Below are 27974 nucleotides of genomic sequence, written 5' to 3'. Positions count from 1 at the left end.
CTGGGCTCGCCTTGCCGGCGGACAGCCGAGGACAGCCCGGGCAGAGCCCCACGGCCGCTGGAACAGCGCGAAACCAGCCCTTCCTCCTCTACGTGCGTGCGCTCACCCAGCGCCACGGGAACATTTGGGTCGGGCCCAGCCGAGAGCAGTTAGAGGGGAAAAAAACCGCAGCGGTCTGCGAGAGGCATTCAGCACTGATCCGTGTCTCACGGGCCGCACCGGGCTGCGCGAGGATGCTCCCAGCCCCGAGGGGAGCGGAACGGAGCATCCCGCGAGCGCAGCCCCGCGCTGGCCCTTGAGCCTCGCTTTCCCCCCACAAAGCCTGGAGACACCGGCGGAGGGATGCCGGTCACCCCCGCCAACCCTGTTTCCATGGAGCAACCGGAAGCGGCCGGAGCGGGACCGGCGCTGTCCGCGGGGACCGAGCGGTGCGCCGGTCCTCCCGCGGCCCCGCAGTGGTACAGCCCGCGCGTCCCCTCCGCAATGGTTCGTCCCCGCGGCCGCCTTCCCCCCGTCACCCGAATGGTTCGCCCCGCCCCCCCCCGCGGCAGGCGCGGTGGTTGCGCCCGCTGCCGCCCCGTGACCCGCCAGTGTTTCCACAGCGCTTCCGGGGGCGCGGCGGCCGCGGGGTCCCGGCTGCGAGCGGGCACCGGGCGGTTCTGGCCGGCATGTGAGCGCGGGGCTGCTCCTCGGTGAGTGCCGGGCCGGGCGGGGCCTGCGCGGGGGGTGGGGGCCGGGCCGGCGGGGCCGGGCCGTGGGAATTGGCGGAGCGGCCGACCCCCGCCCCGGCGGGGAAGTGCCCCGGTCGCTCCTTCAGTGTCGCTCTCATAAACAGCAACGACGGCAGCAGGTTTATTGGTTTATTGCGTTGCTCTCAGACGGGAGACGCCTCTATGGGAGGGCAGCTCCGGGTCCGGCTGGCCCCGGGTGCTCCCCGGGTTCCCTCGGGAGCGTCCCGCGGGATGCAGAAGGGCCGAGCGGGCTCGGGACCCCCTCGGCTCGGGAGCCATCCAGCTGCCTTTGCTGCGGCAAAGACCCGAATAAATGTACCAAGTGCGTGTAGAATTATAGCAAGGGGACTAAACAAAACCCCCGGTGTTTCCGGCGTGTTGTGTCCGCGCCTCTCCCTTTCCCCCGTCCCTTCTCCCTCTTCCCGCCCGTTCCCACTGCTGGTGTGCACACACGGCTGTTGGAGGAGTTATCCGCTGACGAGTACTAATCAGGAGCTGCGTGCAAGTTTTGGTTTGTTTTTTTTTTTTTTGTTTTGTTTTATTTTTTGTTTGTTTGTTTTTAATCGTGTATTAGCTTATCGCAAGGCCACATTTAGTTTTAACTTTGCCTTGAGGGAGCTGTGCTTACGGAGAGGTTCTAAGCTGTGTCGCTGGTGCCTTCCCTTGGCCGCCCCACGTTGGGTGACAGTGGGGTGGGTGGGATTTTTGTAGTTCCATTCACTGTTTTTCCTGCAGGTTGTTGCCACATAATGTGTTGCTGGTGTGTTTCAGGGTTGTCTGTTGTGTTATTTCCTTTCCTGTAGGTCGGGGGTCTTTCTCCATAGGGCTGTGCACAGAATATGAAAGTGTGTGAGCTTTTCGTTTGAGTTTTCTTGTTTGTGTGGGTTTGTTGGTTTTTGTTGTGGTTTTTTATTTTCCCACAGTGATTCCCATAAACAGCAGGGGAAGCTGTAGCTAAAGATGGGACTGGTGTGAAAAACTGATGCTGAAAGGCAACTCGCCAGTAAGGATGACTCTTCCTAAGAAAAGCAGCCGGTAAAGAGAGAGGAGGATGTGCAGAGTTGGGGAGTAGTTGGAAGCAGAGCCAGTGGCTGCAAGGAATTGGAGGCTGGGAATTCCATACAGCTTGGCTGCTGCTTTAAATACAGAGGTGCAAAATGCTTAGCTGCTCCTCTGGGTAAGATGCTGTACTTTCAAAATGTTTTTGCAAAACCTGTGTGTTGCTTTGTTTGCATTACAAACTCCCTAAGGAGTGCAGTGTCAGCTCCTGGGGACGCTTTGGTGGGCAGTTTTCATCCTGGAATTCAGGGTGGCTAAATTTAGGGCAGGGCTGGGATGGGTGGCAGATAAGCACTTCCTTACCTACCTCAGGTTTAATTTTCTGTGAATTATCTATTAGGTTCTTAGGTGCTTCCACTTAAATTATTGCATAGGCAGTTCTGATTAGTGGTATTTAAGAGTTTTTTGGGTTTTTTTTAATTTAAACAGGGATCTAAATTTAGTTTTAGGGGACTTTTTTTGAAGCTCCCTGTGCATACTGGATTGGCAGTGCACAACTCTGGGCTGTAGGAGTGTCTTGTTAATCTGAATTATTTCCTTGCCAAGTTGTCTTAATTTACCTTTGGAATGTGGTGATGGCAGATAGAAGTCACACCATAACCAGACTTTTTCCAGCTGGGTGCAACAATGATTTTGACAGCTCTTACTTTCTTTTCATTGACTGTTGCATATGAAATTGTAAACAAAGTTAAATGAGTTCTGATGTGTGACATTGCTTTTCCGGAGAGAACTGAATTATTTAGTTGATTGGGGAAAAAAAACAAAACCAAAAAAAAACCACAACCAAAACCCCTCCCCCCGCCAAGCTAATAAAGCAGATGTGCCAATGAGAACTGAAAGCCCAAATGTTTGAAAATTTAGTAGGCTTAAATATAGTTATAAGTGTTCTTTAGAGCATGATGGCTCAGTAGTGGCCCATGTAATTAGATCAACATTCAAAACCACCCTGTGAGTAAATTCTGTGAGAAACTTCTTCACCTGCGAATAATTCTGAGTGTTACCCAAGCAGGTGAAAGTAAATGCCATCTGTAGTAGCTCTTCTATTTTTAAAAAATGTAGAAGCTACCTAGCAGCTGGTGGAGGAGGAGATGGGCTGGTGCTAGGAGGGAAAGTGCCCGTGCTGGGAGAGGCACTCACTGTTGTAGAGCTCGGTGGGCTTTGTGTCAGGGGAGGTGGAGCTCCTGTGTCCCTTGCAGGCTGTGCCTCCTCCTGATGGCTGGAGACAGACCTGTGCTTGCCTTCTTGCTGGAACATACTCCAGCTGCATTAAAATACCGATCTGTTGTAATGCATAAGGACTTCAAAAAGCTAAATGTTTCCTCAAGTGCTTGTTTGATAAACACTTGTTCTGGAGGAAGCACTTAATCTTCTCTGTTGTTGAAGCCAGCAGAAAGCCCTGTTGCTAATACAGCTTGAAGAAGGTATTTGTAATTGCTCTTTGACTGTACTATTAAAATGACTTAAGGCATCTCTGTGTAAAAGTGTAATCTGTCTTAGTAGCAAAGCCTGGGCTTACAGCGTGTCCTGCAGCAGAGCCTGTGCTGCCATAGGGACACAGCACTGGGAGCAAACCTGGCTGGGCCTTACTGAGCTGAGCCTTGGGGAGAGCACCGGTGCGAGTAGAGTGATCGAACACCTGCCATGCACTCGTTGCCTCTGTGGTTTGATGTTTGTGTAGGGTACCCTAAATGAGAATTTGAAAACAGGGGATGTTAAGGAGGAGGGAGGATGGTGCCTGCCTTCAGCCAGCCTTGCGTGCAAGCTGTAATCCCGACCCTGGATAGATACACTGTGTGAGTGGGTGAGGCACCTGCCCGAGGAACTGGAGTGGGGATTGCTGAAAGCATCAGTGCTATTGAGTACAAGACAAGGGATCTCTGGCCAGATTACCCTGCACCTCTGTTCCTTCCTAAATTCCTCTAACAGACTTACAAAGTGGGGTGCAGAAGGGAAGATTGGTGCACGTGAGAGCTGCTTGCAGCTCAAGTGCTGTATGGGGAGTACTGCACACCATGGGAGTTTCCAAGTGACCTAGCAGCATGGGGTTGGGTGCCACAAGGGCACGTCCTTCACAGCCCCAAAACTAAAAGCAACTGTAGTTCCGTGAGCCAAATGCCTTCAGGGATAACTGGTTGCTTTTTAGCAGTCTGGCCTTTTGTGTTAGAGAAGTGCAGAGTTAAGGGTTGCCTTGGAGGAGTGACTGTCATCCCCTCCTTAACCAAACTTCTTGGTTAACTTAATAATAAAAATGCTTTCCATCTATTTTGTATTTGCTAGTTCTGGCTCAGGGGGGTTAGAAAAATTCTGGTCTTTAAGTGCTGGAGAAAACGGGGCTTTTGTACAGGTGGGTGAAGTCTCTGAAGTGTATCATGAATGTGTTTGTGTTTCACAGTGGCAATTTGTGTCCCGTAAAAAGAACCCAACGACTGGGAAATGCTGCTTATTGTTCTTAAAAAATAGAAGGAGCCTCTTGTATATAGGTGTATAGTCGACCATGGTTTCCTTCTTTTTTTCTTAAGAGTAGCTGCCCAGTTTGGAAAAGGTTGCTTGTAAAGTAATATTCGTGATATGCTTAGAAATCTCAAATTCACTTCATCTCTTCATCGCTTGGTTTCTCCTTGTCAGTTTCCAGCTAGCCACAAAACAGACTTTTTTTACTGACAGGATTTGAAGACTTGATTGTTTGCTGCAATACCAGATTTTCTTTAACTCAGAGTTTTGCCTCTGAGCAAAGTACAAGCTTGCATTTGCAGCATAAATATGTCAGTTTAGATAATCAAGTCACAAGTGCTGTTTTGTTCACCTCTGTGCCTAAAGGATAGCTTTCCATGGGGTAGCAAGGCAAAAACACCACGGGTAGTGGTTTTATTCCACTACAGTGAAGAAATGCATGCTGTTTGGAAATGTAGCTAGGTGTGTGTGTGTGTTGGTCAGAACTGTGGCTTGTAGGAATCACTTTTTGAAACAACGATCTTCCTTTGCTTTAAGGAGGACTGGAGAGCAGGGAAACCAAGGTAATGGCCATAGTGAAGTAGAGGCCTATCCATGTTTTGGATGAGCTGTGGCTGTGGTTGCCCTCCATCGTCCTCAGTGGCTCAGGAGTGCGGTGGCTGGCAGGGTGTGGCAATGCCAGCTCAGCAGGAACCCGCTCTATTCCCACAAGGTGCCCGCGGAGGAACAGCCCAGGTTCTGCACAGATCCAAATACACGGGTGGAACACATGCCTGCCTCTGCCCTGCTGGGGGACTGGTGCTGCCAGTCCTTCCCTTTTTGTGTCCTGCCTGTCACATCACCACAAGTTTTGCATTGCTGTAGCTAACTGAGCTTTTGGGAGGATATTATATAAGTGAGTTTCAGCTTGAATAATTCATACATACGCACTGCTGAAACTTGAAAAATTCCGGGTGTTTCTTTGTATTTTTTTCAGTTGCATCATGGAGTGACTGGCTTTTGATGAGTCTGTGTATTTTCAGCCAACATAAATTGTTTTTAAACAGTTTTTTTTAAATGCTCATGTTAACAGCCACAAATAAAAACGTAAACCTGTCTTTGAAATTAGGAGAAATCTTTACAGGAAATTAGATGTGTTGAAACTTAGTCTTCTTTCTGTTGAGTTTGCTGGTTTTTTTTTCCCTGACCACTGAAGACTCCATTTGTAGTTTGGTCTACTTTAGTAGAACCTACATTTTTAAGACTCTCTGGTGCAAAGCTGTGATGTGTGGCTTAAAGAGGGAGTGTGCAAAGGTACAGATTAAGAGCACTTGAATAAAACATAGTGTTTTGTTCCAAAAAATCTCTTAATATGCAAAATATGTAATGGGGAGCAGGGAGAGTGGGAGAAGAGCACCTGATTGAAACTTCTTTACCACTCTTATAAAAGAATCCTTTTCTTTTTCATGTTGAGATATGACACCTAGCTTTAAGTGTCTGTTAATTATATATTTTCATTACTTGCTTATAGAAGCTTGCCAGGGGTCTGTCTGCCTTAATACTTTGTAGCATTATTTGTTAAAAGCTCTGATTTAATTGTTATTATGAATTTGGATCATGCAACACATCCCAGTATCTGTCAGTTTTACTGCCAGTCTGTGCTGATGCACAGCAATTAATGTGATTGCATTAATATGCACTAAATCAGATCATATCTTTTCCATGGAGTAATGGTTGTGGGGTCTTCAACTTCTCTATTTCTTGACAGAGCTGTGCAAAAGCCCTTTTTTAAAATAAAGGACTTAAACTACATAATCTTTATTCTTTTTTTCAATCAGGCAAGGTGAAGTATTTTTGATTTAAAAAACATTTTGTCATCCTGTTAGGCTTTGTTCAAAGGGCCTCTGGTCCCTTCGGTTTTGCAGTGAATTGCTGGTCCATGGGATGGTTTTAGTGTTTGTAGGTTTTCTATTGTTATTTTCAGTGGGGAGTTCTGGTTGTACCTTTTGCTGTCATCCAGGAGGCCAAGATACAGCTGAATCTCTCACCTGCACTGATTTTCACAAGCAGCTGCTTTGACCCAGCTCAGCAGGGCTGTGAGACCTCACAAAGCAATAGCAGTTTGCCTGTGGCCCCCTCTGAGTGGAGGGGGAATGCTGCTCAGTGGCGCAGGAGAGCCCTGTCCCTTCTCGCACTCAGGTCTCGCGGATGCGCCGGACGCTCCGTGCCTGCCTGGTGCCTGCGCTGCCCCGTGCCAGCCTGCCGGCCCTGCTGCTGTAACTGCTGCACTCCCTCCCTGCCGCTGCCACCTGCAGGGGCTCCCATGCCCCGCCATGGACGATGACAGCCAGGATGAGCTGATCAACAGGAACGCTGCTCTGGGAAAGGGCAAGAGGCAGTGTCTGGCCCTCCTCAGCGAGACAGGTAAATGCAGCCTCTCTGCACGTGTGCTTTCTGCTTTGAGGTTGTAAAACCTATCGATTTACCCTCAGAAGGATGGTAAAGATGTATTTGTGACTATTTGTCACCTTTTCCCTAACAATTTTTTTGTTTTGCTTCACTTCATTGCCTGTGTATGTATCAGACCGCTGGCATGCTTCCCTGAAGTTTCTCCAGATGGGCAGCTTTGATACCACTGCAGAAATCTGGGAGTTCACTTCATCCATAATGCCCTGATGAGGGGCTCTTCTGCCTGTATGTCTGCATCAAATAAGTATTTCCTCTCCTCTTCTCTTCTGTTCTCTTTTTAAGAAAGCAATGGTGGGAATAGCTGGGATTCAGAAGATGATACTGGTAGTGAAGAGGAAGATAATGACACTGAGGAAGAGGGAGGTGGAGAGGACAAGGAAGAAAGTGAAGATGAAGAAACAGAAGGTAAGCTCTGTTCATGTGCCTTAACAGGCATTTTTTAATAACTGAGGAAGAGCAAGATGAAAGCTGTTCTTCCAGAAACTAACAATGAAATGTAAATCCACAGACGCTGCTCTGTCAGGCCGATGCCAAAATCCTACAGTAATAAGCAAACAAGTAATAGTGCCCAATTTCTAAGCTTTTAAAGCATTTGCATGTTTGAAGACTGTCTGCTGTCCAAAGCAGTGGAGTTGTAGTCAGCAGGAGTGAACTCTGCCCCAGCATGAGGAGGAAAAAATGCCAAAGGTGCGGCAATGGCGCATGCTTTTTTTTCACTTATGAAAAGCATGTTTGTTAGTTTCCTTTGGCATGGGGCTCTAAAGTGAATGCTGTGATGGGGAGTTCTGGAAGTAAATCATTATTGCTGTAATACCTAGGGAAGATGGAAGATGATATGACTAATTTTTATTTGAAAAAGGAGTGTGAATATCATTTGAATTTGTTGATTTTACTGGAAACATACTCTGGAGATACGTGTACTTCTGAAACTGCTACTCTCAAATTAATATTTGGATAGACAAAAATAGATTTTTATCTGCTCTAAAGCTTGTTGAGAAGGCAAGAGCACAGTTTTCCAAGTTACTAGTTACACTGATTTAAACACAGACCAAAAAATTGATGCCAGGTGCTAAAAAGCTTTATTAATCCATCATTCAGAGTATTGTCTATTATGTCCAGACAGGAGAATTCAGTAGAAAAGACAAGGGTCCCATTCTCATAAAAAAAAAAAAAAAAAAGCAGCCCAACGACAGTCATCCCCAGTCCTCCCTCAGAGTGAGTTGGGTTTTAAGTACTTTTTCTTGCTTCTTAAAAATATCAGCTTAATTCACAGGTTTTAGGGAAAGACTAACACATCTTTGTATTTTGTACTAAAAATAAAAGTACCTTTCAACAATGTGTGCTGAGTGTTTAATTTTACTCAAAATCAAGCTTCTTTAAGCGGTCTCTAAGGCACTTAGATCCCTTGGCTCACAAAATCATACTTTACTGGTGAAATATTTCATTTGCTGTTCTGCAGTAGAGTGTGTTGCTGCTGCTTTTCCTCTGGAATGTCTCTTAAAAAAACAAAAGTTGGGTACATGGTAACTTTATTATAACTTCAGTTTTTAACTTCATTGTTCAGTGGTAGCCTAACCTGTCTTAACTGTCTTGTTTAGATAATCTTTTGCTTTTCTGGTGTCTGTGATTTTAATCTCTTGCAAGACTACTTATATTATCAGGCTTTATTTTTCACCAGAGTAATCCATTGCTTTTTAGTGAAGGGATTTAGGAAGCAAGAAAACAGCAAAAATTATTGCCTTAAACTGAGGAGACTGTGCTTGACCCCTGCAGCCTCATAAAATAAGCTTACTTGGAATTTTCTGTGAACTGGACCCCTGTCCTGCCCACCCCCTCTGCCCCCATTGCTGAAGCCCTGCAGCACACACAAGCTGTTTTTTATCTCTCACTTCTTAAGATTGCGAAGATGATGAGGAGGAGGGAGAAGAGGAGGAAGAAAATGAGGCCACTGTGGAAGGAATGGCTGATTCTTTGAAATCAGAGCCACACTTGAATGGAGTGAGCCTCTCCTCTGATGAGGATGGTGAAAACTGCCCCATTTGCCTCAACACATTTAGGGATCAGGCTGTTGGGACTCCTGAGAACTGCTCCCATTACTTCTGCTTGGACTGCATTGTGGAGTGGTCTAAGGTGAGCTGTTTTGTCTATGGTGTCCTGTGGCCTTCTGGTGTGCTCTGCCCTATCCCCTGTGATCATGCTGTTCTGTAATGAGAACAAAACACTGTAATATTGCTATTTGCTTTCTTAAGCTTTTTTAAACAGACTTGGGTTACTGCTCTGTTTGGCAGGATTCATATTTGAAGTTTGGATCTGTTTTTCTTGTACCTGTCCTGATTTGTTCTGTTCTCTGCAAGGTGTAAGGTCACAAGCAAGTGTGTTTGTGGGCATCTACAGTTCTTTTGTTTTTTCAAGTTGAGGTACTAATTTTTCTCTATGCTTGGATATATCTGCATATCTGTCTTTATATTTTCTTGAATTCTGTATTGTGACCATTGGATTGGGATCTGTTGCAACCCTGAACATCTAAGCATAGAAAAGATGTAAAAGAATACTGACAATCGGGAGCTTGCTGTGAATTCACTTTTCAGTCAGAGTTCCTTGCCACCTGTCTAGTTGCTATAGTCATAATCCAGGGTGAGAATTACAACAAAACTTACAGTGCATGCAGCAGTAGCAGGGGTGATTAAGTTTTTAAAAAAGCAAATAAATTGCTCTTACTGAATATATTTTTAAACCATTTCTAGTTACTCATTGTCCAAAGGAAAGTAAATGACTTAAAACATAAGCACTATTTCAAGGCAATGTTTGGAAGAACTTTGATGTTGCTGGCAATTGAATAATAACTAAATTGCTTCAGTAAAATAAATGCTTCTCTAAAAATGCATGTTTAATAGAACATGTTGTTTGTAAACCAGATAAGTCAGTTTTACGTACTTAAAATGTCAAGATCAATAGCTGTTAAACTGACTACTACATTAATTTAATGCTTATTACATTAATAATTTAAGATTACTTTTAAAAATTTGAATAAAGTGATGCACTTATTAACTGTAGTGGGAATTTTTTTCTCCTAGAATGCAAACTCTTGTCCAGTGGATCGAATCCTCTTTAATTACATTAACATTCGGGCACGTTTTGGTGGTAAAATCTTAAAAAAGGTAAGCCTTTGACTGTAGCAAACAACCAGGCCATTTGGCACAACATTGTTATTCAAAAGTTTATACTGCTAGACTGTTTATGTAATGAATGAATCTGAATGAATTGGTGTTTTCTTATTTTGAATTTGCCTTTTAAGGAACTGTGACTTTTTTTTCCTCCTTAACCTTACCTTCTGCAATATTGTGTTGTGGCATCATTTGTGGTGGTAGAAAAAGGGTTTTTTTTGTAACTGCCGGTTTTGTATAATGGACATTTGACTGAAAACTGTTCTGCATGAATAACCCTGTCTGCATGTGGAAAATGCCTTGCATTCTTCAAGTGCTGTTATAGGATGAATAGGAATAATCTAGACTCTCCATGATCTCTTCCTTATGTCCTGCTGCCAGCAATGCTGTGTAGCAGTTGGGTTTGAAGGGAGAGAGAGGCACAAGGCAGTAGGAGAGCCTTGAAGGGCACTGGCTGAGTGTGCCAGTAATTGCTCACAAAAGAACATTAAAAGTTGTCACTGCTCTTAATTGATATCAGAAAGGTGTTGGTTTCCAGGGGACATTTAGGGGTTTGATGCTTTGTTTTCATAAATGGATGGTTTATTATTGTTTGCATTTTAACAGAAGTGAGAGTTAACATTGAGATAATATGGAAGGCAGCAGTTTCCTCTCTTCTTTAGTCCCGTTTTTGGCATTTTTTTGTTTGTTTGACTACTTTTGATCTTATTTGTGGATTTTTGTTTTGCCTAGTCTTAAAATGCAGTTTTCTACAGTCATCTGTGCCTGACAGTAGACAAGTTAAGTAGATGTTGTCAGGCATTTGATCATGCACTAGGTGTGCTGAAAGAGCTAAGTGAAGGTTCAGGTGTGTAACAGCCATTTTGGTTCCTTCACTTGTAGATTTTGCTGCAGGTACTATTGTTAGTGTGACAGTGGGTTTTAAAAAGTGCCACGTTCTGCATAAACTGAATCCCTGTTTTATTTAGATTCCTGTTGAGAACACAAAAACTCAGGGCACTGATGGAGAGGATGATCCAACCTTCTGTGAGGTGTGTGGCAGGAGTGACCGTGAGGATCGCCTGCTGCTCTGTGATGGCTGTGACGCAGGGTAAGAGGCTGAAATGAACGGAGCACCTGCATGATTGCACATAGCCAGAGTGTGGTCCACAGGCACTGTCTGGTGTGCAGGCTGCCCCTTGCTGCTCTCTTCAGGCTGACCATGTGGCCAGCCATGTATCTATGTGTTCTAGTGCAGACTTCACCCCCATGATGTGATGGATCCTTTCCTGGTCATTTAGCAATGTTTGTGTGGAGAGTCCTGCACACATCAAGGCTGCAGGGCACCAAAACAGATGACCACACCTTCAAGTGATGAAGGTGTTTGTGCTTATCCATGCAACATCTGGGTGTGGGAAGGGTAGAACCTTACATCCTTTATGTCTCCTTGAGGAGAGGATGCATGACTTGTCCCAAGTGACTGGGCAGTAGTGCTGTGCAGGAGAAGTACTTAAGATCCACAGTTTTGGGAAATGTTGAGGATTTTCTTTACAGCCACAGTTCTTAAATGATTCTCTTACTCTTGCTTACTTCTGTTTCTGTCCTCTCCTTGATTAATAAAATGAATGTTTAAGTGGAGTCGTGAATATACTTGAACACAGCTCTGGCCTTACTGTTTTCTGCTAGAATTTAAAGCCCTTGGGCTGCTTAATCAGTCTTCCAGCTTTGTCAGTTTGAAGATGTCAAAAGTTACCCACTGAACAAAGAGAGATGCTAGTAGAGTATGTAAAATAACTTTTCAAAAATTACTTCTACCAAGCTAACTAGACATCTGGTAAGCCTAGTTTTTCCTTTGTATTCTGTGTCTATACACACTGATACACTGACCATACACACATATACACTGATTCATCTTCTGGGAAAAAGACAAAATCAGGAACACTAAAGATTGTTAAGAGTATCATCAGAACACTGAGTTTGAAATATTAAGCCAAAACAGTATTTCATACACGTCTCATATTCAAGTTCCTTCTGAATTTCCATAAGCCTGTCTCAATCTGAAGCAAACTCTGAATTGCTTCAGATTTTACTTTGTGATCTCCCTACAGTTTTTTAAATATATTGTTATTTCTAGTTTGATACAGGTGTTTGATTTTTATTTCCTTTTCCTAAAGTAAGTTCTTTATATATGCTTGAATGTCTAGAGTTAGCAGTTCCAGAAGCACTTCCTGATAAAAGAACTTGCAGTCTTTACTAGCTCTCCATGGCTGAGATGAACTCTAGAAAAATGTAGAATAGCTTGCCTCAAATGCTCATAAGTATGAGCACTGTTAATACTGTGTTGGTTCATCAGCTTCATCAGGAAACTGATGTTGTTTCCTGGTTGTCTGTCTCCCCAGCACCTCTGTACTTCTCTTGCCACCATCAGTTTTGGCTCTGCACATTTCTTGAAGCTTGGGTTCAAATGGCAAGTGATTTACCACACAGTGAGGGGAAAACGCTCAGTTTTCTGAGATGTTTTTGAGCCTAAAGTGATGAAAATACCATCTAGAACTGAAGACCCTTGTGTAGCTATCAGGTAGCATTGTTTCTCTGCAGATTGGTAGAAGCAGATGCATAAACCATAGTTTCAGGCTTAAGAAAATGAGTCTGCCCTTTGTAGCACTGGATAGAAGTAAAATGCTGTCTTCCCTTAGTAAGGAGCATATTGTTTGATTTTCTGTTTTTTTTCCCCTCAAGGTATCACATGGAATGCCTTAATCCTCCTCTGAGTGAAGTCCCTGTGGATGAATGGTTCTGCCCTGCCTGTGCCCCCATGGGTGCCAATGGTGCTGCAGGTAAGGGTTTCGTGGTAGCCACTTGAAGTAAACATTTTTCTCCCAAGTTAGATAATGTGAATCATGTGGTGTTTTGAAGACATGTTTAACCTCCTGGCTTTATCTGTTTCAAGTTGTTTTGATAAGCATTCTCTCTTGAACCTTAAGATTAGACTTGAACTTTTGACTGATGAGAGGATCTTGTTTATGAAGATTTTCATCTGCAGTTACAACCTGTGGAGATGCTTCTTGTAAGCATCCTTTAACCTTTACAAGGCAATCCCAGCACCATAGTGTGACTGCACTGTGTTACATTGGAAGGAATTTATTAGTGTCCTGACCTCAAATTGCCAAGGTAGCAGCAATTTCTGTTACCTAGAAAAGTGTTATACTGTGATAACAGTCTGAAGCAATGGTGTCTGTGCTCATTTCCTTTCAAGAGGGTAATGGCTGCCTGCAGAGGTGATTGGTTTAAGAAAGAGAATGCTGATTTTTTTTTTTTTTTGGTCTGAAATTCTTCAATTTCACCTGTAGAAAGACAAGTAACCTCATGCTGTTCTCGTTGAAGATGCAGATCGTGTCAGTGAGGAGGAGGTGGCTGCCCTGATGGCCGATGTTGTCCCCACCACCAGCAGGCTCCGCCCTCACGTGCGGACGCGGGCCATAGCCAGGACTCGGCAGAGCGAGCGCGTCCGCGCCACGGTGAACAGGAACCGCATCACCACGGCACAGCAAATCCGGGTACCCACGGGCACTCTGAGGGGCCTCTGCAAAGCCCTGGGCAAGGGTTACTGAAACAAGCCCCCATTTCAGTAGCTCTGCTGCCTGTGTTGACTTTCCGTAGCACAGGGGTTAGTAGTTGTGGAGCTCTTTTAATCTGAGATGTGCAAATGGAGTACAGCACATGACCAAGATGCTCTATTTTGAAATGCTGCAGCAGCTTCCTCTCTTAGCCTGCATTTTTATCAGCCCCTGATGTGAGCAACATTTTATTTTTATTCCTAGTGGCTATTAATACTAAGTTTGTGCACCACTTCTGTTTATTTAGCATGTTTATTTGACAGTTGTTTATTTTCTTTTGTCCTCCTACCTCCTTGCCCATAGCAGTAGAACATGTTGACTGCCTTCAGTCCAATTGAAGAGAAAAATTTTGCATTTTTAAGGTTTCTGTGTTTGTGAAAATCAGTCCCTTGTTAGAAGAGAAAAAACCAGATGTTAGTGTCCTCAATAATGTGGCCACATGAGTTCAAACACATTAGCAGTACTAGAGAATCTATGCAGGAGAGTATCCCAAATACACAGGGTCCCTGTCTTACTGTATTAAGTATAGTTTGAGATAGTTGCCATGAACTAAGATCGAGCTCACCTTAAGTTTTTATCACATTTTCCCTTGATTTAAGGACTTCCCAGAAGGCTTTAGCAGTTGTTAAATTTGTTATGTCCTCCTTAATGGAGATGATCTCATTTGACTGCCAAACCCCACTATCTCCAAACCCAGGTGTTTCAATTTTAACTTTAGAAGAGTTAATAAAATAGAAGAGGTTGATGAATTATTTGATTCATTGTTGTTAAGCAAGTACAGCTGAGTAGTCAGGGCTATATGTTGAAAAAAATAAAGAGAGGAAAGTGTTGTTTGAAGTGAAAGACTCTGGAAGGTAACTGTTGTTATTTTTCTTTCCTTCCCTACTTGTTGTTTTAGAAGTAGTGTGGAGTCATTTCCTGTGGGTGAGAGGGGTGGTGCCTGAGGACTTCACTATTTCATGGTAGTGTAATCCTAGGAACCCAGCACTTCCCATTCAAGAGCTGTTCCTAGCTCCACTTCTCAATGTGCAGATTACAAACTGTACCTAGAAAGGCACTGTTATTTATTGCCTTTTTCTCTGATTAAAAGTTCATCTTATTTTTGCTCATACCTTGAGTTGACTGAGGCATAATTCCACTGTTTGAGGGAGTGTAAGTTGTCCTCCAAGCACAGTGAGAAACTGGGAGCCTGCATGTAACTCTGAAGGAGGCTGAACAACAAGGTCCTTAATATGCCAGTCAGTAGATTAAAAAAGTGACATAATTGCTTAACTGGCAGTTTGGTGATGTGAGGGGTGTCCTCAGTTGAATCTCAAATCCATTTTATAAGTAAATGTTGCTGACTGTATGGTGTACGTTCTAATCCTCCCCACAGCATGTGCCAGGGTACCTGATGTCCTCCCTTCTGGATGAAACAATTGAGGCAGTGGTAGCAGGCCTGAACACAGCCATCTACCAGCGTCCTCTGGCACCACGCGCTCCCACCAGGCAGAAGAGGAAAACGGGTAAGGACATCAGGCGCCTCAGGGGAGCCTGAATCCTGCAAAATACATGTGTGCTGCCACACCTGCACAGCTGTGGAGGTATCCCATGCGCATTTTCTTCTTTCCCTCTACCCCCTCTGCCTAGAAGTGTCACGAAGGTGGTTTTTAACTGATTCCTAAGGATGTCACTTTTCCTGCTGTGCTGTTGGTGACATGCTGTATGTCTCTCTGAGCTGCTTTGTGTGTCGTGGGGGGACACAAAGGGGAGTACAGTGTAGTGCCAGCACTTAGCCAGATCGTTGGTTTTTGTCCCATCAGGAAGGCGGAAGAAAGCAGGAGGCAAAAAAATAACTCAGAAGAAATCTGCTGCTGGGAAGAAGAGTTCAGGGGCACAGCCGAAGAGGCGCAAGCGTCTGACAAAGAAGAGAAGGGGGAAAAAGACGAGAGTAAGATCACATGTGAGTGAGCCAGTCAGTGCCTGCCTTTTTCAGCCCTCTGTAAAAGCACTGTAACATGGGATTCAGCTGGAAGAAATGCCACCTTTCAATGGTAGCAGGCACCTTTCTTTCTGGTGGGAGTCTGTGCAGGATGTGTCCAGGGTGCTCCAGAAAGATGCTGTATGTGGAAGTGAATTGCAACTTCCAGACAGGCTTGCTGGCTATGCTGACATATCCTGTTACCTGGACTTTAGGGATCAGACTGTAAAGCATGTCCTGCAGGGTTTGTGTCCTGCCTTGCCCATTCAGCTGTAGTGTTTACTTGGTACTGATGCAAACTCAGTTAAAATTGCCAGCACCTATTCTTTGTAATAATAGGCTGTGGGTGTTTGTGGCTGTGTTGTTGCAAACCCAGCTTATTAGTTGTAAGAGCTCTCAAAATCCCTTTCAGCTGTGGGTAGTGTTCTCTTGTAAATTACTCGGCAGATTACTCTGCACCAGCTTGATTCTTTTTTTCAGCTACTTTAACTAGAAGTCTACACCTTAGAGCCAGAACTCCAGCATTTAATAAGGAACCAAGAATTTTGAATTGACATTATTAAAGATTTTGAGAAGCTTAATTTATCTGGTCACTTGTATCTGATGCATGCAGTCTCTGTTTGAAGTGACATACAGGCCATAGTTACCGGTTTCATAAATGCCTTTGAACAAACACAGGCAATAAATGCATACCACTTGTGCTGGTGATGGTAGTAACCTGATGACTGTACACACCTTCAGTGAAGAATTTGGGGCTTTAAACACAAATTTACCGGCCCTAACTTAAATAACCCAATCTCTTTGTCTGTGCAGGGAAAAAATGAGGTTACTGCTCGCTCCCGTATTGCAAGAACCCTTGGTCTCAGTAAACCTGTGCGTGGGGCCTCACTTCCTTCCATGTACAAACCAACTGAGCCCTCACTGGGGCTGATGAGAGCAGATATTGGTGCAGCTTCTCTCTCTGTGTTTGGAGATCCTTATGAGTTGGATCCTTATGAAAGGTGAGAGATCTCTGGATTGTGATCAGGGACCTGGTGATTTAACAGCTGTTGGGTTGTTTGTGCACACAGCTCCCTGCAGAGTGTGAATCTCACATCTGAAGGCAGCTTTGGGTACACAACCCATGGTAACACGTAATGGCCTGTTCTTTCTTTCCTTCTGGGCTGAGTTACTAAACTTGTAAGGAATCAGCCTCCTCTAAAGTGTTTTTCTGAAATAATCAGCCTCCTGAAAACTTCCAGTAAGATCTATGGGGTTCTTGAGAGACTCCTAGAATCTGAAGGAGTCCAGTCCTAATCCACTGCTTTTTATTTATTTAACGTGAAGACAGCTGACATATTTTGTATACAGTAAACACAAAGTTAAATGGACCACTGGAATCTTCCATGTTTCTCCTTTTCTAATCTTCCCTTTTCCAGACACTTCAAATTCAGAAGAAATCTTACTGTGCCATAATTCATGTCACTAATAAACTTTGAATTTTTGGGGAGAGGGCATCTGAAATTATTGTTGGTGAAATTTAGTTTTCCACTGAATACTTCTTTTTCATCCTTTCATAAAAGAAAATTGTCCATTTAACATTTTAGATATGAAAAACGCCCTTGAGTCTCTGCTGTTTGAATCAAGCTGTTCTATTTAGGCAGAACAGAAAATAAGAATATTGTACAAATATTTTTTAATATATCATGATAAAACATATGATACTCTCTAACTGTATCTGTCATAGCGGTATCATCTCTTTGATGTGAAAAACATTTCAGACAATTTCAGGGTTCATGTTTTATCACAGTAATGAAGAGGTTCCAGCAAATCCAGATTCACCAGTGAGTGCCAAAAGGAGAGTTCTCTCCCAGTCAGCACTGAGGTCTCACCGTCCTGTAGCTAGACCTGTTTCTGTGGGACTTCCCAGGTAAAAGTCCATTGCTATTTTATTATACTTAGTTGTCTAATGACCCTAACAAAAGAATAAACCTAGTGATCCTCTTTGTTTAACCCTTTTCTTACCCTGTCTTCCAAAAAGTGCATGTGTGTATGTGCATGCCTGCACAATTTATTATAGATAAATTTATTTATTATAGATAAATAACCACATCAATTTGTGCAAGAATTCTTTTTATTTTGAACACATACACTCTTTCATCATACCTTTAACATTTCTGTTGAAATTTAAAATTCGTATTTCCACCCTAATGCAGTTCTTCTTTCTGTTTTGTGACTATTTATTAACCCCGTTAGTATGTTTTAAATTCCAATATCATTAACCTTTAAAAAACCACTTGCTTCTTTGAGAGGCCTGGGGAATCCAACTGCACATCCTGAGGAGGTGAGGGCTGTACCCACTTCACCCAGTTCTGCTGTTTGTTGGAGCTCAGAAAATTGAGGAGAAGCTTGCTTTGATCCTGCAGTTTAACAGTGGCTTTGCTGTGTGTTGCCAGCCTACCAGGGAGGCCAGGGAGCCCTGGCTGCCCCCCACTGGCAGCCACAGTGAATTTTCAGGGCTGAGGGGTAGGACGCAGGGAATTGGGAGCATGATGAGAAGAAAAGGGATGAGGAAAGTCACTGAGGCAGGTACCAATAGAGAAACAGAAAACTGCAAGGCTGAGGGAGCTGAAAAGAAGAAATAAGGGAGTTCAGCTTAAGTGGTTAAACGTGTGAAAGGGTTACATAGCTGTCCTCTAATGCATCTGACTTATGGTGAAGGTTGGTTTCTCAGGATTAAGATAGTCTATTTTTATAATAACTTGGTTTCAGTCCTGAAGGGAGCCTTTCAAGAAGCTTTCCATGTCCTCAGAGTTATTTGAGTAGCATATTGATTAGGAGACAGAACTCTGTAGCTGATACTCAGCTCTTCTAAAGGCTCCATTGGTCTGGGCTACACTGAGTTTCCTGGTCTGGCCTTAGCAGCTTATTCCTTTAGTGTTCCCATTTTGCCTTTCTGTTGTATGTTATTACAAGTGTTTGGTGTACATTATTTTAATAAAGTTTGCTTTGTTGTCATGCAGAAATGAAATCTAGCTCCCTCAAAGAGCTGGGTCCCTTTGGAAGTTTGTTTTTTAACAAACTCAAACAAAACAACCCCCCAGATCCCATCAACACAAAAGCAACGGGATAAAAACTGAAACACCAGAAGCAGCACCAGAAACACCTTATCAGTCCATATTTCAAGAACTGAGAACATAAACCATCTTCATAAGATTGAGCAAAGCATAAAGGAGAGTGTTTGTGCTGTCCCATGTGTGGGAGCATTGCCATTGGTTTTCAGTGTAATTTCTCTATGCCATGCTCTTAGCTACCCCCACCAGTGGCACCTTGTGATTAAACACTGGTTCAAGCTCTGTCATTTTTTTTAGTTTGAAGTGTAGGCCTGAGGAATATATTTGTGTTTGTGATTTAGTGGGGGCAAGAGAGGCAGCTAGGATAGAAATAACTCTGAAATGGTAATCAGTGGTTTAAGCTCCAAAAATGCATTTTAAATGCACTGGAAAGTTAGTGTTGATATGCAACACAGTGAGCACCAGCATTTGCTAACCAAAAGTCTCAGATATGATTACTTTCTTATCTTGTGTTATTCCTGTGAGAAGTCAGTAAAAGCTTCACCTTCAGTTTGTCAGAGAAAGATGGGGACTGAATGACTCTAGTGAAGCCAAAACTACAAGTGAACTTCCCTGGCTGATCTCTGTTTATGCCCTTGACTTTGGTTTCTTTTTAATGTAATGTGTGTGTATAGAACAAGTGCTGTAAGAGTAAAGGAAATGTAACCCCTCTGAAACATGCAGAAGCAGCGTGCCTGCCTTGAGTCCTGATCAAGAAGCTGAAGCTGCTCCTGTGCCTGATCTGTTGGGAAGTATCCTGTCTGGACAGAGCCTTCTCATGATGAGCAGTTCAGATGTGGTCATCAACAGAGATGGTTCACTGACAGCAAAGAAGGAAGGTAAGGACTTGGCACATGATAGTGCTATTTGCCTCTTTGTTTCATCCACATCTGCCCTGATCCTACAGGCTGCATAGCTTTAAGCTTAGGGATACTCTAACTGAGCCTCAGGATATGTAGGATAGAATCAGTAGCTGCCAACAGTCATCTGTTTTATGAGATGGATGTTCTGAGATAGTGTTGCTTGCCTGTGTTTAAATGAGACCTGAGATGATACTGGAGGATTTTATTTTTAATGCATGGTTTTCTTCTTTCAAAAGAGCTGCACGGTGATTTCATGCTTTGCTTTGTTATAAAAAATGTAGGACTGGATAGACCAGAGTTATCTTAGGACCCAGTTTTTCTGGCATGTGTCATGCACTGCTGCCATGCCTGTGATCTGTACTTCAGTTTGAAGAGCAGGATGAAGGACCTTAACAAGAAATTTCTTTGCAAAAGTAGAGTTCTAAATATGTGCTATCATCTCCAGCTGTGTCCTCCCTTGGCATGGCATTACTAGAAAAGAATCTGTTCAAATTGAAACTTAGAGCTTTATTCTTAAAATAAGTACCTCTAACATCCTCTCTTATAGTCATTTCTGTCAATCAGCAGCTACAGGATAATAAGCACTAATCAGATGATATCTACAGAATAGAATAATTTCTTTCCTAAATGTTAGTGTTTGCCTCAAAGATGTGGTGTCTGGCCCTAAACTGTGAGTATCTGACCAAAAGAACTGTTGGACTTCCTTATTACTGTGTGGCAGGTCTGCAAACCACAGTGGAACTTAAAATAATTAGCTCAGTACTTCTGTTAACATTGGCAGAAAATGTCTGGATTGTCAAAAGCTGAATTGTCTGTTTGTGTGCCATAGCTCCATTTCACAGAAAATCAGCCAGTGACTCCAGAGCGGAGGATGGTTCAGGGCATAACAGCCACCCAAGTGCAGCGCTCTCAGGGACCACAGCAAGCAGCTCCATGGCCAGACCTTCCGTCTCCTCGGGACTGGGTACCCACTCCACACCCTTGTTCTCATCACCCTCACTGAGCAGGAGTGAGTCTGCAGCAAGCCCTGCACAGACTGCACCAGAAAAGGCAGCTGTAAAATCAGAATATTCAATGACACCCAGGTCTGTCCAGACTCAGAATACAGCAACTTTGAGCAGGCATGGCTCAAAGTTAGATGAAATACCCAGATTTAATGGAAAACCTAAAAACATTGTACCCACTGATTCATCTTCAAAACCCCTGAGCTGTAACTTGAATTCTGGCTCAAAAGCTGTAACTGTGAGGCAGCCAGTAAAACCACCTTCCCAGAGAATTGACATCTTTGAGCTTCCCAGGATACCAAAGATTAAAAAAGAAACCAGCAGCAAGCAGGTGGAGCCGGAACCTGCAGGAAGCCAAAGCTGTAATATCCCCAGCTCCTGTATAACCCAGCTGACTGGCAAGGAGAGCACTAATCAGCCAGGAAAGGGTAGCAGGGTGGAAAGTCAGAAGTCAAATTCCAAGGAACCACAGCAACAGGCACGTCCAAGCGGGGTGTCTTTTTCCACCCATCCTGGCGGCTCTAGTGGTTCATCGCTGCTGGGCAGTTCAAGGGGCAAAGGCCCAGGCTCTTTTGAGAGTTTTAAAATCAATATTCCTGGGAACACAGGACATTCCAGCAGGCTGTCTAACCCAGGATTTTGTAATACCTTCCGCCCTGTGGACGATGAAGTGCAGCAGAAGGAGAGTCCTTCACCGCTTTTCTCAGTAAAGAAAAAGCAGGTCAAAAGTGAAATCTATGATCCCTTTGAGCCAACAGGATCAGACTCGAGTTCAGCAAACAGCAGTCCTGAAAGGCTTGGCTCAGGGATCCCACTAACTAATATCACCAGGACTATTTCCATTGAAAATCCCAAAGTTCAAACATTTCAAACTGTCCGTCGTTTCACCCCTTACAGGGTAGAAAATATATTTGGATCTGGGACTGACTCTGACGTGCCATCTAGTAACACAGAGTCTCGTGATGAGGTGACAGTAGCAAGCAGGATTGTAGAACAGATCTCTGATACAGAGGAACGAGATAATGTGGATGAGAAAGATGTCCTGAGCAGTCCTTGCACTTCATCTGCTGTTAAGGAAATTTCTAATACAAAGTGTTTAAAGGAGGAAAGCAGAGAAGGACCCAGTGTCTTCTTTAATGCTGAGGAATTGATTAGACCTAATATTAATGTGAAAATAGAACCAGATAGTCCCTCAAAGAGTGATGAGCAGCAGAAAGTCCAAAAGGTAGAACAAGCAGAGAGGCGATCACGTTCTAGATCCTGTTCAAACTCCAGCTCCCGAAGCAAGAAGAAGATGAAAAGGAAAAAAGCACTTGTCAAAGAGCATAAGAGATCACGTTCAGAGTCAAGAGATAGAGCACACTCAAGGGACCGAAGCTCCAGATCTACCTCTTGGTCAGGTGGGGAAGAGCACAGCAAAACACACACGTTAAAATCCAAGAGCAGGAGGTCTTCTACTGACCGTTCTAGCAGTCACGAACGATCAAAAAAAAAGAAAACAAAGGATAAAACCAAGGATAAAAAGGCAAAAACTTCTTGGTCTAGGGACAGAAGGAAATCTAGGTCACACTCGGGTAGTCCTGGAAGTACTTCTGATTTTTATGAAAATAGGAAAAAGAAAAGACGCTCTCGCTCGAGATCAAGGCGCAGGGACCGCTCCCGGTCAAACAGCACTGAGAGGACTAAAAGGCGGAAGCACAGGAGGGACAAAAGCTATGAGAGGTATGATAAAGAAAGTAGTTTGAAGTCAAGGGACAGAAAGAGATCGAGATCCAGATCTCGGGAGAGGAGAAAGTGGAGGTCTCGGTCTCGGTCTGTGTCTCGATCTTGGGAGCACAAAAGCAGCAAATCAAAGGAAAAAAGAGTGCGATCCCGATCACGTTCCAAAGAAAGGAAACACAAATCAAAAGAGACCTTGCTTTCTCCTGCACCAGAAAAGGATCAAAAACCTCCAGCTGAAAATGTGACCAGGTGTTTGGAGCAGCCCCATTCTCTGAAACAAGAGCCAAAAGAGGAGCTAGTACTAGAAGGGCTTTCCATAACCATCCAACCAAATGTCAAACTTGAGGAAATACAGACTGCGACCCCAGTTCAGCTGAGAGAGGTCCAAGAAACTATAAAGGCAGAGCCCATCTGTCAGGAAGTGAGCAGTGAAACTGCATTCCCTGCACCAGAGATCACAAACATTTGTGCCCCAATTGGCGATGTGGATTCTTTTGCTGAAACAGACTTAATGAATAGTACCGATGCAGCAGTGCTTGGTAGCTGTAGCAATACAAACCTAGAGATTACAGTTAAAATAGAAAATACTGCATTATGTCCATCTCTGATGGAACAACCCCCAAAGAAGGAAGTTATCATGCATGTTCCCACTGAGGCTGCACCAATTCAAAGCTCATCCAAAAGCAAAGTTGCAGATTGTGTGAGGGAGGTTAAGGAGGAGTGCCTTGTCTCAAATGAAAATACAAGTAATTTCACTAAACCTGAACTGGAAGTGGTACCTCAGGGTCCTGCCTTGAAGTCAAAAGCACCAGTGAAAAGAGTTACCTGGAATCTTCAAGAGGAGGAAAGTGGCACATTGTCTGCTGGAAAAGCTCCAAGTAAGTTTCTTTTGGAAAACAAACAGCAGTTGAACAGGCTGTATAAGGCTTAGGTTTTTGGTGCCTGGCCAAACGTGGTTGTAGTGTAAGAGCTCTGTCATCTGAGCTGGGATGATGCTGTGGTTTAAAATCCTGAGAGCTGGCATTTTGCACTGGTTGAAATCACGAGGTGAGTTGTGTTAATGAATTGGAGAGGATGTGCTGTCAGCACAGCTCAGCCAGTGGCAGCTTGTTCGCTCGTGAAACGCGTGCAGCAACCCCATCTCTGAGCTGGCAGCCCATGTCCCACCTTTCTGCACTTAACTGGAACGCTTGCTTTGCCTTCAGACTTTATAAATGTTTCTCAAAACCAAGGAGTACGACAGGTCTCTGTAGCTCACTCCTGTGAATGCTGCTAAACCAAAGCTGCCAGAAACAGTTTGGCTTGGGAACCTGTGCTATTTGTGTTGACAGAGTTGCCTGTGTTGTTCTTGTTGGTTACTCTCAACAGAGAACCCAGCAGAAAGCAATTGCTGAAGGGGATGAGAAGTTCTCTATTATCAGAAGCTTTAAAGTACGAATGCTAAAAAAACCCTTTTGTTGTTAGTTTTGTTGTTAGATGCTTTTTATTTTAATTCTTAAAATAGAATTGGGTTTGAATCTTTGACCGATTATTTTGTTAAGATGTTTTCTTTTCCTTCCCTTGGGATACCTAGGGATGCCGTTTTACAAACTGCAGCGAGCAAAAGAAGGGGCCTGGAAAGCAGAGGACTTGAACCAAACGTTAAATCAGGTGCAGTTAAATGAGCCTCCTCCAACCAATTATATGATTCCCGAGCCTATGTTTCCTGATCTAGATTCCTCTCAGGTTGGTTTCTATTCCAGCACCCACATGTCATGGAAGGCATCCCATCTCATCTGTGCCCTTGTTGTGCAACACTCTCCTCTCATGGCAGTGTGCCTTCCTCTGCGTGTGGTACATTTCATGTAGCCTCTACACCTCAGCAATCCTTCTATCATTTAATCTCTCAGGTGCACCTTATGGTTGAAGAAATGTATTATCTTTTAATTCTGCTCTGTACCTGCAGCTTCTGCTTTCAGCACTAGCTTGCAGAAGGACAGTGCTGCCTGAGAAACTATGAGCTTCTTCCTGACTGTGATCAGGCTGTAAAAGTTGGCTTGGTAGCCTTGGTCTGAGCCATCAGTCTGTGCTGTCTGGCAGCTAAAAGGGGATTGGGGCTGCTGGTAGCTGGTGGTGGATAAAGGTGCTCTGAAGACCCTGCTGTGATGCTGTGTGTTGTCAGCACAGGCCTTTACAGAGAGGTGTCTGTTCCACAGGTGTTCTGCCAGAACATCCCTCTGGCACCAGCCCTGCCCTCCAGCCTGCCCCCCTACGCCCCGGTGAGCCAGCCTACGGTTCAGTTCATCATGCAGGGCAGTCTTCCAGCTCTGGGCTGCGTGGCAGGACAGAGCCTCACCCCAGAGCCGGGCAGCCTGGCTACGGCATCTGAGCCAGGAATCCAAGCTGCTTCTGTTGGAAGTGCAGAGGAAAAGATCAAAGCACCCAAACCTCCAGTGGATAAAACAAAAAACGAGGAGGTGAGTGAATGCATAAAATTAATGAGCTGTTTATTTGAACTTTTTCATTTGGAAGATTTTTAACTTTCTGTATTGTATGTTCCCAGCCCTGCTGGTTTTGGTGACTGACTGTGCTAACCGAAGAGCAGCAGGCAATCCTCTCTTTAAATTCATTTGGGATTTATTTCATTTCATCTGCTTTCTATTGGTTCATCTCAATAGGACAGAGAGGGATTAAAACATCTGAAATACTTTCTTAAAGTTCTGAAACTTTCTTATGTGAATATTTGGAGGGGACTTTCCAGAAACCACAATGTCCAAGTTTCTCTAAGCACCTGGTTTTCTTATTTCCCCTCCAGCTTTGAAATTAATGTCCATTCTCATAATAGTCCTATAAAGAGGTAGGGCTGTATTTTGTTCCTTATCAGCACTGAAAATGCAAAGATAGTAAAACACTTTGGAGATCTTTCAGTGCAAGTCCCTTGCTGCTGAGTTTTAGGTTTGCTGCACAGACCATCTGCTCTAGGCACAGTGGATGCTAACACAAGAATGAAAACAACTTAGGCTGTTATTTTGCTTCATACCATAAAACCAAATAGTAAGATGCATTTCACTCTGAGCCTCCAATTATGAGCAAGTTTTTATAAACTTGTTTTGGTGGCACCTGTAATCATTACTTCATAGGCAACTCTGCAATTTTCACATTGTCTTTAGAGCTATCTGAAGCCTTATATTCACAGTTGTGGTTTGCTGCTTTTAGAATCTGATGCTCAAGAATCTGCTGCTTTTAGAATCTGATGCCTTTTGTTGGATGTATGTTTAATTTAGAGCTGTTGGAAGGAAGGGAGGGGACCAAAACCAGGAAGTCCACATTGTAGTCACTTGCTTAAAACACATTCTTTAAGATACAGAATAAATGTTACATAAAGCAAGGGCTCCTCATAGCACAAACTGGTATTTGTTTCAAGACAGTAATTGACAGTAAAGGAAATCACTTTGAGAGGATTACTTGGGTTGTTAAAATTGTGAAATGAGAATTTTCGTTGTTTGAGCGTTTCTAAGAAAAACAGATTCAGAAACCATTCCCAAGACAGCACAAGGTAATGAAATTCTCTTTCCTGTGCAGTACATGAAGAAGCTTCACATGCAAGAAAGGGCTGTGGAAGAAGTGAAACTTGCCATCAAACCTTTTTACCAGAAGAGGGAGATTACAAAGGAAGAGTACAAGAGCATCCTTCGGAAAGCAGTGCAAAAGGTGAGGGCCCAGTGAAAGGAAGTGGAGAGGAGGAGCTGGGCCGGTCATTGCATACTTGCAGTACTTTAGATTGCACTTGCCATTGCAGCAATTACATGCCATAACTGGGCTAGCAGATCTTTGGACCCTGACTCATACTCTGCACTCCTGTGGTGAAGCAGTAGTTGCTTTAAGCCAGTCTCTTTGGTGCCATTGATGAGAGCTGTCAGTCTGTTCCTTTTATGAGGTCATGTTTTCAGTGGACAGGAACATTGCTGAGCTTCCGTTGCATGAGCTGAAATGTTACATGGTATCTGCCCTGGGTGAGAATGGTCAAATCCCCCTCACTAGGAGCTTCAGCCAGAGTTCTAGCTGTTTCTGATAAAGTGAGAAAGTACTTTGTGCAATAGGTCCTTGAGCATCTGTGGTGTCCCTGAACCTTGGAAGAGGGTCTTGCAATTTTGCTGAGACTAACTTTTGTCTCAAATCTTAGTGCTGAGTAGATCATGGCTACAAAGATACAGTCAGTGGTCAAGGCAGTTAAGTGATACCTCAGAGAACTGTAATTTCTCCCTGCTCTGCATTCTTGCTCTCACTGAGAAATTCCATCATAAATAACAATCCCCAAGGTAATGGCTGTCTTTTCACATCTTCTGTGTGACCCATATGTTTGTGAGAGAGCTGAGCAGTGCTACTGAAGTCATTCTGAACTCCTCCCTGAAGAGAGATAAAGTAACTTGTGTAGGGTCTGTTCTTTCTTCCCTGTCTCAAAATGTGTTCTCAAAACTGACATTCTTTTAATCTGAGCATTGCTTCTTCAAAAACATCCCAAAACTGGGATATCAACACTTCCTTTGTTCCCACGTGTTGTGTAAAACTGGATGGATGGGTGGAAAAGCCTGTAGTAAAAATGAGTCTTTTTGCTTTGAGATGCCTCTGCCTTCAGTTGGTGCTCTGTAGATAAACTATGGGCCATTCCTGAAATGCTTGAAGGAAATACTGCTCTTGTCTTTGTTTTTTGCTTTATGTACCCTGCTATGAGCCTTGGGGGTCTGTGCAGGAATTGGCTCCCCTGGGCAGCTTAGGGCCTCTCTGCCACTTGTCCGAGCTGCTGTCGTTGACCAAGTGCCCTTTCTGATCCCCTGCAGATCTGCCACAGCAAAAGTGGAGAGATCAACCCTATGAAGGTGGCTAACCTGGTGAAGGCATATGTGGAAAAATACAAACATATGAGGAAACATAAGAAAACTGATGGTGAAGACACACGTGAAGTGGAAAACTGAGAGCAAGCCACAGCCAGCATGACTTGGACTGAACTTGTCCTAGCTGTGGACACTATGGGAATAACAGACCTGCAGTTGCATCCCATTGCAAGCAGAGTGCAGAGAAACAAGATGATGATAATAGACTTTATCTATGGAACCTTCTCTTGAATTGTTTCCATATGGGAATGAATTTAGGATTTTTTTGGATTACCTACAGCTGTAGAACTAAATAACAATCAAATGCCTCAGACCAGCAGAGTAATTCGAGGGGAAACACAGAAGAGATTCATGTTTGGAACTCCCGGATTGCTGCAGTTTTCAGGGTTACTTGATCACATTTTTGGGCTGTGCACTTGTCTTGCTAAAGTTTGAAACTGGACACCACTTTTCATACAGTATATTGAGAGCTGTATACTGTTTCCCTTGTGTTTATTTATCAAAATATGGATTGTCTTTAGAAATTTCTGATTTAATACTTGAAATGTTGTATTTTTAGCCTGTTGGATGGCGAGCGAAGCTTTACTCGCTCTGACATTTGGGGATTGCAGAAATGACCTAACCTTTATAAACTGACTTCAGAAACACTGCTCAAGCTGTGGTGTTTATTTACATTCTGTTGGAAGTACCTGGTTAGTGAAAAAAATTAATTTTGGGGTGGGAGATTGTGTTGCACTTGTGTAAATAATGCACTGATGGCTGGTTTTGTGTCTGCCTTTCAGGAAAAGCGAAACAAAAAGCAAGCATTGTCAATTTTCCGTAACAAGCCTGAAGGATAAGGTTAAACTAATGTACAAAGCAGAAATGTGACAGAGTTTATAAAGTTATTTTGAATGGTTTTTGTCCTGTAGCAGGTGTCATTTGTTTGTCTTGCATTTGCCTCTTGGCCTGGCTCTTCCATGTAAACCTGCAGGCGTGGCTCTTGCATAAGGAATACTGTGCTTGTGGAAGAG

General features: G+C 43.7%; 1 protein-coding gene across 2 annotated transcripts; it reads left to right on the top strand.

Annotated features, from left to right (window-relative positions):
- Positions 1-556: 556 nt before the first annotated feature.
- Positions 557-27860, top strand: PHRF1 (PHD and ring finger domains 1). Of its 2 annotated transcripts, none has more exons than XM_054635317.2 (18): positions 557-692; positions 6420-6644; positions 6972-7094; positions 8587-8819; positions 9764-9847; positions 10822-10943; positions 12572-12669; positions 13217-13389; positions 14825-14954; positions 15252-15391; positions 16223-16410; positions 17199-17318; positions 19186-19340; positions 20194-22968; positions 23664-23740; positions 24286-24546; positions 25652-25780; positions 26908-27860. In XM_054635317.2, exons 2-18 carry the CDS (start codon positions 6554-6556, stop codon positions 27040-27042), a joined length of 5034 nt encoding a protein of 1677 aa, XP_054491292.2. In that variant the 5' UTR covers positions 557-692; positions 6420-6553; the 3' UTR covers positions 27043-27860. The 2 variants fall into 2 exon arrangements, with proteins under 2 accessions (XP_054491292.2, XP_054491288.2); XM_054635313.2 differs by having other exon boundaries at positions 23664-23815.
- The last annotated feature ends 114 nt before the right edge of the window (positions 27861-27974 follow it).

The sequence above is a fragment of the Agelaius phoeniceus genome, chromosome 6 (genome assembly GCF_051311805.1).
Source record: "Agelaius phoeniceus isolate bAgePho1 chromosome 6, bAgePho1.hap1, whole genome shotgun sequence".
NCBI lineage: Eukaryota > Metazoa > Chordata > Aves > Passeriformes > Icteridae > Agelaius > Agelaius phoeniceus.
The sequence above is the reverse complement of the archived record's forward strand: the minus strand, read 5'-3'. Positions and strand labels throughout refer to the sequence as shown.